General features: G+C 25.3%; 8 protein-coding genes across 8 annotated transcripts in view, besides 19 other annotated features; 3 read left to right on the plus strand and 5 right to left on the minus strand.

The window, feature by feature from the left end:
- EDI_029420 (uncharacterized protein) overlaps positions 1-554 on the minus strand; it is a gene marked incomplete at both ends in the record, with an annotated part of 699 nt that extends 145 nt beyond the window's left edge. Inside the window, one exon of the mRNA XM_001733521.1 lies at positions 1-554. This exon is cut by the window's left edge and continues 145 nt beyond it. Coding sequence (XP_001733573.1) covers positions 1-554 — 554 coding nt within the window.
- Positions 555-1,113: 559 nt separating this feature from the next.
- Positions 1,114-1,141: a sequence feature (AT_rich).
- A 246-nt stretch (positions 1,142-1,387) lies between these two features.
- EDI_029530 (T-cell activation Rho GTPase activating protein, putative) lies at positions 1,388-3,046 on the plus strand (the record flags this gene model as incomplete). The annotated part of the gene is made up of 1 exon (XM_001741872.1): positions 1,388-3,046. The coding sequence occupies one exon, from the start codon at positions 1,388-1,390 to the stop codon at positions 3,044-3,046; it is 1,659 nt and encodes a 552-aa protein (XP_001741924.1).
- A 269-nt stretch (positions 3,047-3,315) lies between these two features.
- Positions 3,316-3,401: a sequence feature (AT_rich).
- Positions 3,402-3,584: 183 nt separating this feature from the next.
- Positions 3,585-3,634: a sequence feature (AT_rich).
- A 55-nt stretch (positions 3,635-3,689) lies between these two features.
- Positions 3,690-3,747: a sequence feature (AT_rich).
- Positions 3,748-3,812: 65 nt separating this feature from the next.
- Positions 3,813-3,848: a sequence feature (AT_rich).
- Positions 3,849-3,919: 71 nt separating this feature from the next.
- Positions 3,920-3,940: a sequence feature (AT_rich).
- Positions 3,941-4,236: 296 nt separating this feature from the next.
- Positions 4,237-4,359: a microsatellite.
- A 27-nt stretch (positions 4,360-4,386) lies between these two features.
- On the plus strand, positions 4,387-5,358 carry EDI_029540 (uncharacterized protein; the record flags this gene model as incomplete). The annotated part of the gene is made up of 3 exons (XM_001741873.1): positions 4,387-4,462; positions 4,527-4,968; positions 5,019-5,358. The coding sequence occupies 3 exons, from the start codon at positions 4,387-4,389 to the stop codon at positions 5,356-5,358; spliced, it is 858 nt and encodes a 285-aa protein (XP_001741925.1).
- Positions 4,471-4,512: a sequence feature (AT_rich).
- Positions 4,974-5,017: a sequence feature (AT_rich).
- A 19-nt stretch (positions 5,359-5,377) lies between the features above and the next one.
- On the minus strand, positions 5,378-6,510 carry EDI_029550 (uncharacterized protein; the record flags this gene model as incomplete). The annotated part of the gene is made up of 3 exons (XM_001741874.1): positions 5,378-5,545; positions 5,606-5,914; positions 5,971-6,510. 3 exons carry the CDS (start codon positions 6,508-6,510, stop codon positions 5,378-5,380), a joined length of 1,017 nt encoding a protein of 338 aa, XP_001741926.1.
- Positions 5,893-5,930: a sequence feature (AT_rich).
- Positions 6,511-6,538: 28 nt separating the features above from the next.
- Positions 6,539-6,605: a sequence feature (AT_rich).
- Positions 6,606-6,616: 11 nt separating this feature from the next.
- On the minus strand, positions 6,617-7,992 carry EDI_029560 (br serine/threonine protein kinase, putative; the record flags this gene model as incomplete). The annotated part of the gene is made up of 2 exons (XM_001741875.1): positions 6,617-7,532; positions 7,595-7,992. The coding sequence occupies 2 exons, from the start codon at positions 7,990-7,992 to the stop codon at positions 6,617-6,619; spliced, it is 1,314 nt and encodes a 437-aa protein (XP_001741927.1).
- Positions 7,979-8,081: a microsatellite.
- Positions 8,082-8,084: 3 nt separating this feature from the next.
- Positions 8,085-8,120: a sequence feature (AT_rich).
- Positions 8,121-8,138: 18 nt separating this feature from the next.
- On the minus strand, positions 8,139-9,434 carry EDI_029570 (Gut-specific cysteine proteinase precursor, putative; the record flags this gene model as incomplete). Its single annotated transcript, XM_001741876.1, has 1 exon — positions 8,139-9,434. The coding sequence occupies one exon, from the start codon at positions 9,432-9,434 to the stop codon at positions 8,139-8,141; it is 1,296 nt and encodes a 431-aa protein (XP_001741928.1).
- An 88-nt stretch (positions 9,435-9,522) lies between these two features.
- Positions 9,523-9,608: a sequence feature (AT_rich).
- Positions 9,609-9,838: 230 nt separating this feature from the next.
- On the plus strand, positions 9,839-11,326 carry EDI_029580 (uncharacterized protein; the record flags this gene model as incomplete). Its single annotated transcript, XM_001741877.1, has 5 exons — positions 9,839-10,665; positions 10,861-10,905; positions 10,968-10,980; positions 11,036-11,078; positions 11,259-11,326. The coding sequence occupies 5 exons, from the start codon at positions 9,839-9,841 to the stop codon at positions 11,324-11,326; spliced, it is 996 nt and encodes a 331-aa protein (XP_001741929.1).
- Positions 9,949-9,986: a sequence feature (AT_rich).
- Positions 10,667-10,714: a sequence feature (AT_rich).
- Positions 11,210-11,266: a sequence feature (AT_rich).
- Positions 11,327-11,599: 273 nt separating the features above from the next.
- Positions 11,600-11,706: a sequence feature (AT_rich).
- Positions 11,707-12,496: 790 nt separating this feature from the next.
- Positions 12,497-12,536: a sequence feature (AT_rich).
- EDI_029590 (uncharacterized protein) lies at positions 12,520-12,972 on the minus strand (the record flags this gene model as incomplete). Its single annotated transcript, XM_001741878.1, has 1 exon — positions 12,520-12,972. The coding sequence occupies one exon, from the start codon at positions 12,970-12,972 to the stop codon at positions 12,520-12,522; it is 453 nt and encodes a 150-aa protein (XP_001741930.1).
- Between the last annotated feature and the right edge of the window lie 46 nt (positions 12,973-13,018).

Below are 13,018 nucleotides of genomic sequence, written 5' to 3' on the forward strand. Positions count from 1 at the left end.
TGGTTATTGTTTTCTTTTATACTCTGCTCCAGTTTTATACAATCCTTAGAAAGTGCTTCTAATAAATCACTTTTAAAATTGTTCTTTTCTTTTGAGTATATTTCATCAACTTTTATTTCTTCATTACTTTCAATTAATTTTAGGTTTGGAGGTAGTAAATCAAATGGATCACAAAAACCAGATAAGTTATTAAATGAGTAATAGTTTGGTTCTTCAAACGAACTTAATTGGTACAAAAACAATTTGTGGATTGAGTTGTAGAATTTGATAAAATAAATATATTGGTTTTCTATTGCAACATTAGAAAAAAGTGCTAAACTATTGAATGAAAGGCATTTTTTCTTAATGAGATGATAGTCTTGATTCTTACCATGATAATAATTGTTGCATTTTGTCAGTTGTGTCAACTCAAAAAATGCATCAGATAATCCTTTAAAAACATACATCACAACGCACAAGTCAAGCCCACACTGTTCACATATATTAAAAAGGTTTGTTAATAAACTTGCCCTAAAATCAATACCAACTAATCTGTTTTGGAATAAAAATACCATGTCATAGATTTGATTACCTAATTGATGTTTATGCCCGCACGGACATTGTCCATCAACTTTAATTATTGTAGAAGCAACTTGAGGGTCATTACTCTCAAATCGAAATGATTGAGTTGGGATCTCAAAAACTCTAGATTCACAAGAGGCTATAAAACGTTGAATGATTTTTTTTAGAATGATTTGGTCGGTAAGGAGGTGGACAACATTACTCTGTTCAGACAAAAGATATGATAAAATGAATGGACACGTTTTTTCAGGAAACCATTTCTTTTGTTCTTTTATGAAATTAATTGAAAAGTCATAAGATGTTCCAGTTGTACAAGAAAGTTCCCATTTTGTTGTATTTAATGTAAGTAAAACTAGTTCAGCACCAATTTTATTAATTGTATATATTTCAGCAGGTCCATTTCTGTCATTATGTATCGACCTCCCACATGGACACCTCACAGATACTAAATTTCTTAATGGAATATAATCTTCCATTTCCTCTTTTTCTTTTCAACAAATTTTTAAGTTCTAACAGATAAGTCAATTTTAAAACTCATCAATATTTAATTCGTTATATATAACAATATATAAATATTTTAGGAATATCAAAAAATATTAAGATCTCTGTAAATTTGAGATTAAAATAAAAGAGAAAAAAGAAGGAAAAATGAACTTAAAGGAATAAATGAAAAGGTTTGTTCAACAAAGCCGACCATTTTATTCTGAGAAGATTGAAGAAGAAGAATTGTATTGGAAGCGATATGAAAGTGGATTTCGTGAAATTCGAAAATGTTTAGAAGTGATAATATTTCATTTAAATTCCATTAAATCTCTTATCTACCTCGATGACTTTTCATTGTAAAAAAGATAAAGGATATATTGAAGAATATCAACGATGCTTAAATGAAACTCTTAAGAACATTCAAGTTTTCTCTGATTCACTTCAACCAATTATTATAAAAACGTCAAGTATCTCTGATCAATTTAACGCACTTAGAAAAGAATTAAAAGAAGATAAAAAAGATTATAATCATCAATTAGGAATATTGTATATATATCATATTAAATTTAACATAGAAGGTTTTAAAATAATAAAACAAATCTCTGAAGCAAGTTTTAATTTATTTAAAAATGGAGGGACAATATGGGGTAATATAAATATTAATAAACTTGTGCGATGCAGTGAAAGAGAAATTGTTCAATATAATATGATCAAAGACAAACAGTTTATTGAATATTATGGAAATTCATTAGATATAATTCTTCAACAAGAAAAAAGAACAAGTAAACAATTACCAGAAATGATAGAAGTAATGATACTTCTTATTCTTGAAACTGGAATGGATTTTAAAGGAATCTTTAGATTCTCTCCTTATGCTAATTTAAAAGAAATAGAAGAAGGGACAAGAAGGATATCAGTAACTGATATATCTGAATATAGTGTTGATATTATTGCTTGTTTATTAAAATGTTTTCTTCAAAAAATGCCAACACATATTATTGACACTATGAAATCATTAGAAATGATTTCTATTTTTTTAAAGAATAAAACAGAATCAATTGAATTGAAAAGAAAATTATATAAGAAAATAATATTTAGTCTACCTGATGCAAATATTACTTTATTAATGAATTTGTGTTACTTGTGTAACGAAATTAATAAAAAGAAAGAGTTAAATGGTATGAGTTCAAAAAATTTAGGTGTTGTTCTTGCTCCAAGTATTTTAACATTACCTGATCCAGAATTTCTTGCAAATTCAAATATTGATCCAAATACTGGAAAAGAAGTTGGATATGGAATTGATATTTTAACTTTTCTTATTGATGAATATCCAATGATATTTAAAGAGGAATTAGAAAAACATGAAAGGGAATTAGTTACTCTTGGTAGTATTCAAATACAAAGAAGCCAAAGTCCTAGTTTATCTTTTAAGAATAAAAAAATTTATGAAAAGAAAATAAGTGACAAAGCAATCCCGAGTATTAAACATTCAGAAATTAAAGAAATTCATGATAATCAGAATGAAAAGGTAGATGAAAGTAGTGATGAATTACCAGTTGTTACAACAGCCACATCAATTAACTTTGGGAAGTCTCAAAGAAATAATATTATTACAAGGATGGATAATCCAGATGAAATTAAATTTGGTAAATTTACTCCTGGTTTAGATTCATCATCTCAACATATTTCTTCAAAAGAAAAAAGAGTTATTTTAAGAAGTGATCGTGCACATGAATGTATTAAAGTATTAGACCAAATGAAACAAGAGAATATATTTAATAATAATGCTTTTGAACAATCTGATGAAGATGGAGAAAAAGGTAATGTCATGAAACTTAGAAGTTCATTTACAGAAAAAAGATCAAAATCTTTTAATCCAATGACAAATAAATTAGGTTTAAGTGAAGTTTCATTAAAAACAAACCAAAACTCTAATGAAAACGATACTAAATTAGAAGATAAATCAGAGCAAATTTATAGCAATAACATATCAGAAGTTTAACCCCTTTTCTTTAAATTTTAATTTATACTGTTATTAACTTCTGTATGTAAAAATATGAAATTCTTCATATTTTTATTTAACTATATCGGAATTATGAACTTAATCAAAGACTAGACTATCTTTGACTTCATCAAATTTCATTGTTTTATCTACCAGAACTTGTAACCATTACCTTAGAAAAGGGTTGGTGGCTAGTTCTGGGGTTTTCGTTATAGTAATAATTCATTTGTGTTAAAGTTTAAAAATGGAATATGACGTGGATCGTATAGTTTTTTTAATAATTTTTATTATATACGTTATTTTAAAAAAAATGAATAAAAAAAAATTTAATTAATTTATTTGTAAATAATTAATTGAATAGTTTTTACAGAATTATTGAGATGAAGTTAATTTGAAATATGTTCTAATTAGAATCAATCATTATTATTTTTTAGTCAAACTAAAATTTTTATTCAGATGGTTAAAGATAATTATTAACTTATCAACAAAAAAGTCGTTTGTTATGCTTTAGAAATTTTTGTTGTTAGTATTAAGTTGCATTATTTATTCTTTATTTTTGAATACTTAATAAAATTAATTATTTATTAAGCTTCTATTTCTAGAAATTAGATTCTACAATAGAAAAAAATACTACAATAAACTGTTATATACTTTATTTTAATCTTTATTTAATAGAGTATTAAAATATTCAAATAAATTTACAATTCATCATCAACTCTTTTATATGAATCATTGACAATACTTTAATATTCGTTATTAGTTCTACTAATATATTCTATTTTCATTAATTTTATTATAAATTCATTTGACTCTTCTCTATTCTTTCTTGTGATTTTATTTACTATAAAATATTAATGAAGTGTATTCAAATTCAATTAATTTAATTTTTTAAATGATCTTTTTGGCTAATTATTTGTTGAAATTATAGAGGAACTTTTAGTCTAGTAGACTTTCTTCATTTCAATTATTCATATATAATGTTTTCTTTTCAAGTTAAAAATGAAAATTGGTTAATACAATAAACACAAGTTAATAAAAATAATCTTCTTTCCCATTACTCTAAGTTTATTTAAAAATATATCAAGAATTGACAACCAACTGAAATAAAGTGTTGTTAGAGTAAGTAAATTTCAAGATGGGTAAATAATAAGGAATGAAGGATCAATATAATTGAATGATAAATTAAGAGCAATAAAAAGAATAATACAAAAACAATAAAACAAATATAAAAATACTAATTTAAATTAAAAAAAGAATGCAAAACGTTATATATAACTTAAATAAAAACAAAGAAGAAAAAAACTAAAAAAAAACTTCAAATTAATTTGTAATAAAAAACAATGAAATACCAAGCACATTCACAGTCAACAACATCAATCCATTTTCTCAACAAAGACCAAGGAATTGTCAGTACATGTTTGTGGATATTTTTTAAATGAAGAATTATTAATTTTATTAAATAATAACTAAATGAAATTAGCTGCTGATGGAACTCTTGTGATTCGTGATTTAATAAAAAATGAAAATAAAGGAAAATTTGTTGCTCAAAAAGGAGGAATTAATGACAGTAGTGTGTTGGATGAAACAACTATATTTGTTGTTGGGGAAGATGATAGTTTATGGCAAGTAGATACAAGAGCTCCTTCATTAATAAAGAAAATACAAATTAATCCAAATTCATCTCATCTCTGTGTTTCATGTTCTAGTTGTAAACGTGTAGCAGTTTCAACAAACAATTTAATTAATTTATACGATCCGACAGCTGATAAAATAATTAATATTAATCAACCCGTTCACTCAAACACTATTACTTCATTATGTTTTAGTGGTGTTTTATTACAAAGTTCTTCACTTGATGGTACAATAGTTCGTACCTTTGAAGATTCTATAAAAACTCGTCTTCCAGTCTCTTATTCACCAGTGTTTGTTAAAATTATTATAAAATATAATATAAAATATTATTAATAAATAGTTTGTATTCAGATTTCCCTCATTGGGATATCTCCATTGGTGGATTTGCTGATGGAAATATTGTATTATATAAAATGAATAATATCATTCAAACATGGAAAGGTTATCAGCCTAATGGAAGAATAGTTCCAATTAAACCATTTGATAAAGACTTTCAAAAATTTGTTTCTGGAAGTGATGATGGAACAATTAAAATATATTCTGTTGGAAATGAAGAACCACAACAAATTCAAAAAGAGTTAACAGGTTCAATAACATCAATAGATTGTAATGACACTCATATTGTTATTGGAGGAGTTGATCCATTTATATCTTTTATACCAAAATCTTCTTTAAATTGAATAAATGATTAAATTATAATCAATTTTTCTTTTGTTCATTCCAAATCATTATTTTTAATACTCTATCATTATGAACTGCAAAAAGAGTGTGAGGTATTTCTGTTAAAGAGTATAAACAGTAGTCTTTATCATAACTTTCATTTTCTTTCTCTTCAACACATTCTCTATCTTTTTGAATAGTTCCCCACTAAAAATAAGTCAATACCTTTTTTGATAATTTCATCATTGGAAGAAAATAAAAACAAACGCTATCACTAAATTGAAATTTATTCTTTTCTTCTTCAAATTTCCAATGACATTGTGCATATTTAAGAAATTGTTTGTCAGTTTGATCATTTGTATGAAGAACAATTCCAATAATAATAAAAGAAATATTACATAAAATATCAATTCCAAAGTCATAAAAAGAACAAACAATAATACCATTACTAACGTTAATAGAATCTGGTTCTTTATTAAATATCACTTTAATTTCATCAGCACTTTTTCCTAAAAAAAGTTCTTTAGATCCATCGCAACCTAAAGAATCAATACAAAATAATAATTTATTATCTTTCTATTAATAAATAAAAGTCATTTTAATTTGTTGAAGAAAAAATAATAAACACAAACAACTTGTACATCTCTTAGACTTCTATATTTTTCTTTTAAATCACATTTCATTTTTTCATTGTTTGAATAACACTTAATAAAAGTTAAAGTTGGTCCATTATATTCTACTTGAATATGTTTATAATTCTTAATATCAAACTTAATATCTTCATTAATTCCATAATTGTTATTTAAATAATACTTCCCATCTTTTTTAAAAATTGATGGGTATTTAATTTCTATCCCTGTTATTGCTTGTTGCTCATCAAAGAAAATACCCATTTCCATTTTACTCCAACTATATATTTTACACATCTCTTTATTCTTTTTATATCTTACTTGACTTTCTTCTTTTTTTTCTTCTGTTAATTGAGTGTCTTGAATATCTTTATTCTTTTCTTCGGTTACTTGACGTTCTACACTCTTTTCAAGTATTGGTTGACTATCTGCATTCTTTAATATTGGTTTAATTAATTGAACAAAATTATATAATGGCATTCCAATTTCTGCTCCTGCTATAATAGCATCTTCAAAATTAACTTCAACACCTTCCATATTCATTATTCTTATTTTATTCTTTTTTGAGTTGAATTATAAATACAATATTTTTTAATAAAAATCTTAATAAATATAACACAAAAAAAATATTTATTTTAGTAAAGTTTGACTATTTATTTAATAAAGTATGAAACACACAACAAATGTCTTTAAACATTGAACACCCAAAATGTGTTTGAAACAAAATTTGGTGACACCCATCTTTTTTTGAATAAATGACTTCAAATGGAACTCTGTCTTTTCCATTAATCGTAGAAAATGTCCATTCTTTAATTCTCAACTCATCACAAATTTGATTAATTTTTAATTTTATTTCATTCTCATTATCATAATTTTCACAAACAACTTCTCTTGTAGTACCTCTAGTTATTTTGTCATTTGGAATAATATTATCTGAAGTTGGAATAGCAAGTAATATATCTTCTGATTCAATTTTAGAAGTATCTATTTCTTTTGGTGAATTAAAAAATTGATTTTCTAATAACCGATAGATTTCTTTTACTGTGTTAGAACCAGGTGATGCTAAATAATCTCTAATTGATAATTCACTAATATTGGGTAATATATAACAAATTATTTCTAATAATTCTTGTTGAGGAAATGATATAACTGGACCACTGTACATAGCTATCGGTGTTTCTTTTGTATTGTCTAATGCAACTTTAACAAAAGGATGTTTCATAACTTGTTGTAATGTAATTCGTTTTGAAGGATCTCTTTGAAGCATTTTTGATAAAAGATCACCTGATCCATGGTTATCAGGAAAATTTATTTCTATGCCATCAGAAAAACAAGGATGACTTCCATATAACATTACATGTAATAATTCTCCACATGAATAAACATCTGCTAAGAATGGATCATAAGTATTTCCACTATTCACTTCTGGAGCAACATAATCTGGTGTACCAACACGCTCTTTTAATTTTTCATTTAATGAAAAGAATGAATAACCAAAGTCAACAAGTTTGATATTAGTATGACCTGAATCTAATAAAATATTTTCTGGTTTAATATCACGATGACTGTTCAGATAAATCATAACCTTATCAATTTTTTATGAAAAGACAAGTTAAATAAAACAAACCAAATTCCTTTAGAATGTAAATATGATAAACATCTTAATACTTGACAAAATAGTTTAATAGAAGTTGTTATATCTAACGCTTTTTGTGTAAGAATTAAATAATATAATTCTCCACCTTCCATATAATCTAAAACAATAAATAAATGAGTAGAATTTTCATATACTTTATGGAGTTGTACTATATATGAACTTCTTATTATTTTCATAAAAATAATCTCACGGTCAATTTGTGGTTTCTTTTGTTTATATGTGCTTTTTTTAATGATTTTAATCGCATATTTCATTCCTGTTATCATATGAATTCCTAAAAACACAACAGCAGTTGAACCATGTCCTAATTCCTTTCCAATAATGTAATCTCCTATTTTATATATTGTTAAATCATTATGTTCTTCCATTTCTTTCTATTATTTTTGATTTTTTTTGTTTATTTTCAGTTTTTTTAACTATATTTTAAAAAATGTTATATTTTTAATTAATTTTAATTAACAAAAAAATATTTTTTGTTATAAAAATCAATTAAATTCCAATGAAGACTCCAAAATTAGATGAAGAAAATCATTAAGAAGATGAATAAAACCATAACAACTCCTGTTGTTTTGTTATCATCAGGACCATTGGATGGATCACCAGATGAAGGAACAATGGTACAACCAATTGGATCTTCATTATCATCACCTGCACCATCTTCAGGGTTATATTCAGCAATATCACCATCCCCTAATTCCATTTCAACATATAAATTATTTTGAAGTGAATTACCATTCCTAAATACATCAACACCATTAATACCACAAAGAGTATTCCAATCAATTTTGAAATGTCCATTTTCAATTCCCCAATCATTTCCCCAAGAGTTCCTTACCCAAAGGAATTTATGTCCATCACATTCTCCATAACCATCAACAGTAATAACGTGATCAGTAATTTGTCCAGTACAACTTTCAGACTTATAAATACCACCTTCATATCTATATAACGAACTAGTAACTTTCATTGCACTAATAAATCCATGATATTTATAAATAATTTCTTTTATTTCTTCCCAATTTTTATTGTCAAAGTGAGTAAATTTATTTTCAGTAGCAAATTTTAATGGATATTCAACTTCTAATGATTTACATTCATGTTTAAACTTCTCACAATCTTCAGGATCTTCACAATCTTTATCAGCATCAATAAATGGATAATCATCTGCATAATAAATTCCATTTATTGAATTAAGAACATCTTCAGCAAATCCTCCTCCACATCCACCCCATGCCACAGTGTTACAATCAAGTAATTGTTGGGCAGATAATAATTTTCTTTTTGGTTTATCATTATTAGCTTGTTTAGTTAGGTAAGCATAGATTGTTGATAAGTGTTGAGCTGGTCCAACTGCATAACACCCACCACATGTATTTTGATTAATATTATTTGTTCCACAATAATTATATTCTGCTGCAGAAGTACATAATGTATAATTAGCTGGAACAGCTTGTTTAAGAGTTTGTTTTGTTGGACTTACTTTTTCCATTTTAATCATTTCTTGAATTCTTTTTGCACCCATTCTTCTATTATTTTGTATTCTACTTGATGCTGCAAGAAGTTCACTATCTTCCATATCTGCAAATTTATTAATTCCCATTCTATATGAACTTCCTTTTGCGTTGTGCTCTCTCATCGTCTCTACATTTTTTATAAAAACAGCTTTTCTTCTTAACTCTTCAGCAGCATTTAAATATTCTCTTTTATACTCTTGTTTAAATTGCTCAAATAACTTAAGTGGATCCTCACTTAAATTAAATGAACTCCCTTCACTTCCTAATACTAACAAAACTAAAACAACTCCTATCATAATTATATTTTTTTCGAGTTCTTCATTTGTCTTTTTATTTCAAAGAATTCAAAGAATTCTCATGATTCTCTTACTTTTTTTAATTCACAAAAAAAAATATAATTTCTATTTTTATGTTGTAATAAAGTTTTTTCTTTTAATTATTTTATTGACTAAATTATTATTTTTTAAATAGTATTTTCATTTTGTAACAAACTCTTAATGTAAATTATGAGATATTCGAATCTAAAAATAAAACATCTTAACGATAAATAATTTGGAATTCATTTTTTTTAATGTTTTTTTAGTATTTCTAATTTAGGGATAATATTGCGAAAAATGATCTTACATAAATTTTGAAAAGTGAGATGACTTTTCATCTCATTGGATAAGATTAAAACAATAAAAATTCAATATGAAATAAAATGAACATCAACCTAAAGTGGGCCTTGCATGAACTTATTGGAAATGGTAATTTTAATCCAGAAAAAAGGTATCTTGATAAGATTATAAAGAAATCGTTCCAAGGGAGGAGTTATATTATATTTAAAAAGATTAAAAATAAATTAAAAAGTACATACTTTGATGAAGTCTTTAAAGGATTAATTCTTTTTCATTTTCTTTGTCATAATGGAAACGGTATTATATTTTCTGAGTTTAAAGAAATTGTCATTCCAAAACATGATATAAAAAATGTTTTTAGTATTGACCCAAATTCGTATCAGTTTTGGTGTGAACATTATTCTATTTTACTCAATCATTTACTTAATTTCCATCATAAATACCCTTGTTTTGATGGTTGTTTTCATTTTCCAAGAAAGAACTCATTTCTTGTACAACTAAAAGAGAAAGATTTGATTATCAATTTATGGAACGATTGTTATATTTTATTTAATCAATGTAACCAGTATGTAATTGATATAATAAGAATGATTAAATTCAATGACCAATTATGTTTTAGTGTGGGGATTGTTGTGAGTGATATGATTGGTATTTATTTAATTCTTACAGAGTTGCATAACTTTATTACATCTGAATACACACAAGAATTAAGTAGAATTGAAGTAGAGGAAAATGGTTGCAAAAAGTGTCTTTATCAAATAAAATCAAAGTTGTCAAATCAGAGAATGGGAAAGTATTTACCCAATCAATCTATCAGTGAACTACATTTACATGAAACAAAAAATTCAGAAGATGACTTGTTATGTAATAAAACTACTTTACAAATATCTTCAATACAAAGGAAAATGATGTAATTTTGTTAATTTAAAATAAATTAAACAAATATTTTTTATTATTTACTGAAATGAGTTTTTATAACTTCAAAAAAAAGTATTAAAACAAAGAAACATATCAATTATCATCAGTAATACAAAAATTTTGACTTATCTACATAATTCTTTTGAAAACTACTTTATTTTTTAAGGGGTTTAAGATTTAATTTTAGCGTCTTGAAGAGTATTAACTTTTTTGTTAACACTCCTTTTTTAATGTTGTAGAAAAATAAAGCGTCTATAATAACTACAATACACTTATCGCCATTTTGTCTTTTAGTTTCTTTTTTTTTGTTGAGGCTCTGACTTAGTACAATTATAACAAATTTATTCAATATTCCTTAAGAGGAATGTCAATGTGTTAAACTATGTTTAGTTCTCTTTGGAATTAGTATTTTATGTTCAGTGAAAATAATTAATTGTTATACATAACAATTGAATAAAATTTTATCATGTTATTGTTTCAATAAATTGTTGCTCTTGTTGTACTAATAACAAAATAAAAAAAGATAAAAATAGAGGTTTTATTAATTTTAATAAATTAAATTAAAAAGAATTAATAAGTAAAAAGTAAAAAAAGAATTAACCCTAAATTTAGGGTTAAAAAGATGGTATAAAAAGCAAGGAAAAATCAGTTAAAATCAACAAACTTATCCTTGATTGCTGTGCCTCAAGAAACACAGTAATCTTTGCACAATGCGTCATGTGCACTGCGGCGTGTTGATGTCAAATGGGTCAACCTGGGAGTAATTTTTGTATTGCCTTTTAAGAGGCACCTCTTAACAACACTTTATTTAATTTACTTTTTCTTTACCAAAAGTCATTTGTTTTAAAAGAATTAAAAGTTAATTAAACGTTCATTGAATTGTTTTTTTGATCAATAAGAAAATGATGAAATAGAATTTTTAATGGATAATATTGAATTATTATCATTTTATTTAATTGATAAAAAATAATACTCAAAAAAAATATACAAATGAATATTTCTATTGTATTTAAAAATATTAATAATTAATTAAGACGTTTTAAATTTAATAATCATTTTACTGTATTAACACAACTACATACTTTACATTACCACGTATATTAAATGCGCAAATTGTTTAAAGATAATAGAATGTATTCAAAAGAAAAATTGGTTATTGTTAATTCTCTAGAATTTATTATCTATAAACAAATTAGTAAACACCATTTCACTCTCATTTTAATGAGTGTAACTAATAATTCAATAAATACGTTTACTTATTTATCTCTGAGATCTTTTTATACTTCTCAAATAGTATTCTTTGATAATGTGTTGTCATTACACCCTCTGTTGTGATGTTCTTGACTTCTTTCTTTCTGATTCTTATTCTTTTCAATCTTCTTATTATGCGTTGCCCTTTTCTTCTTTTTTTGAAGTGCTTTAATTGGTTTATTTTATTCTACCTTTAATCTTTTCTTTAATCACTGTTCTAATTCTTATGACCTCCTCTAGTTATTAAATCATATCTTATTAACAAATTATTTCGATTGTTAACTTTAGTTTATTACACTACTCTTTAATCTCTTTTATATTAATTGCTTTCACTTTCTTAAACACTCTTCTTTCTGCAACTCTTTAAGTGTCATTTTAAATACCGTTTATTTAATTACGACTATCTTTTTCATTTTCTAATACCTTTGTCTCTTGAGTGTGAATGTACCAATAACTACCAATCTATGGTATTGATATAATATTCATTCAGATACTTAAAATTGTCTATGTTAAGATTATAGCAATTGTTCAAGAATCTTTTTCCAAATAATTCAAAATAAACTTGAAAAAGGAAAAAAAGTAAAAAACAAAAAAATTATTTTTTTTTAAATTGCGTTATTGCTTTTTTAAGTTCTTTAAGTATTTGTTCCCACAAAGGATGATGAGCAATTGGTTCAGAAGAGATTTGTTTTTCTACATAGTTAAAACAATCACAGATAACTTTTTCATAACGAGTTTGGAGTGTAGTAGAAGACAACTCTTTGTAAAAACATTTTAAACAAAAAGAGCACAATTGATAAAATAATAGAACTCTGACAAGCTCTTGTCCTTTATTTATTGAGTGTTGGGTAGGGGGTTGTTTGATGATTTCACCTTGTTGGGTAGTATTCCAAATTTTCAAAGCATCAATTTTATTGATTTCTATACCATCAAACAATTTTGGATCAATTCCCCATTGTGTATAGTCAACACTTTGGACATTAGAAAGTCGTTTACTTTCTACAAATCCATAGTCTACTTCTTGTTCATCTCTAACGTTTTTTTCCATCTGCCTAACAACAACTTCACTATGCCAATTAATTTGGTCAATAAAT

This window comes from Entamoeba dispar, genomic scaffold (assembly GCF_000209125.1).
Source record: "Entamoeba dispar SAW760 scf_1105229464127 genomic scaffold, whole genome shotgun sequence".
In the NCBI taxonomy this organism is placed as follows: Eukaryota; Evosea; order Mastigamoebida; family Endamoebidae; genus Entamoeba; species Entamoeba dispar.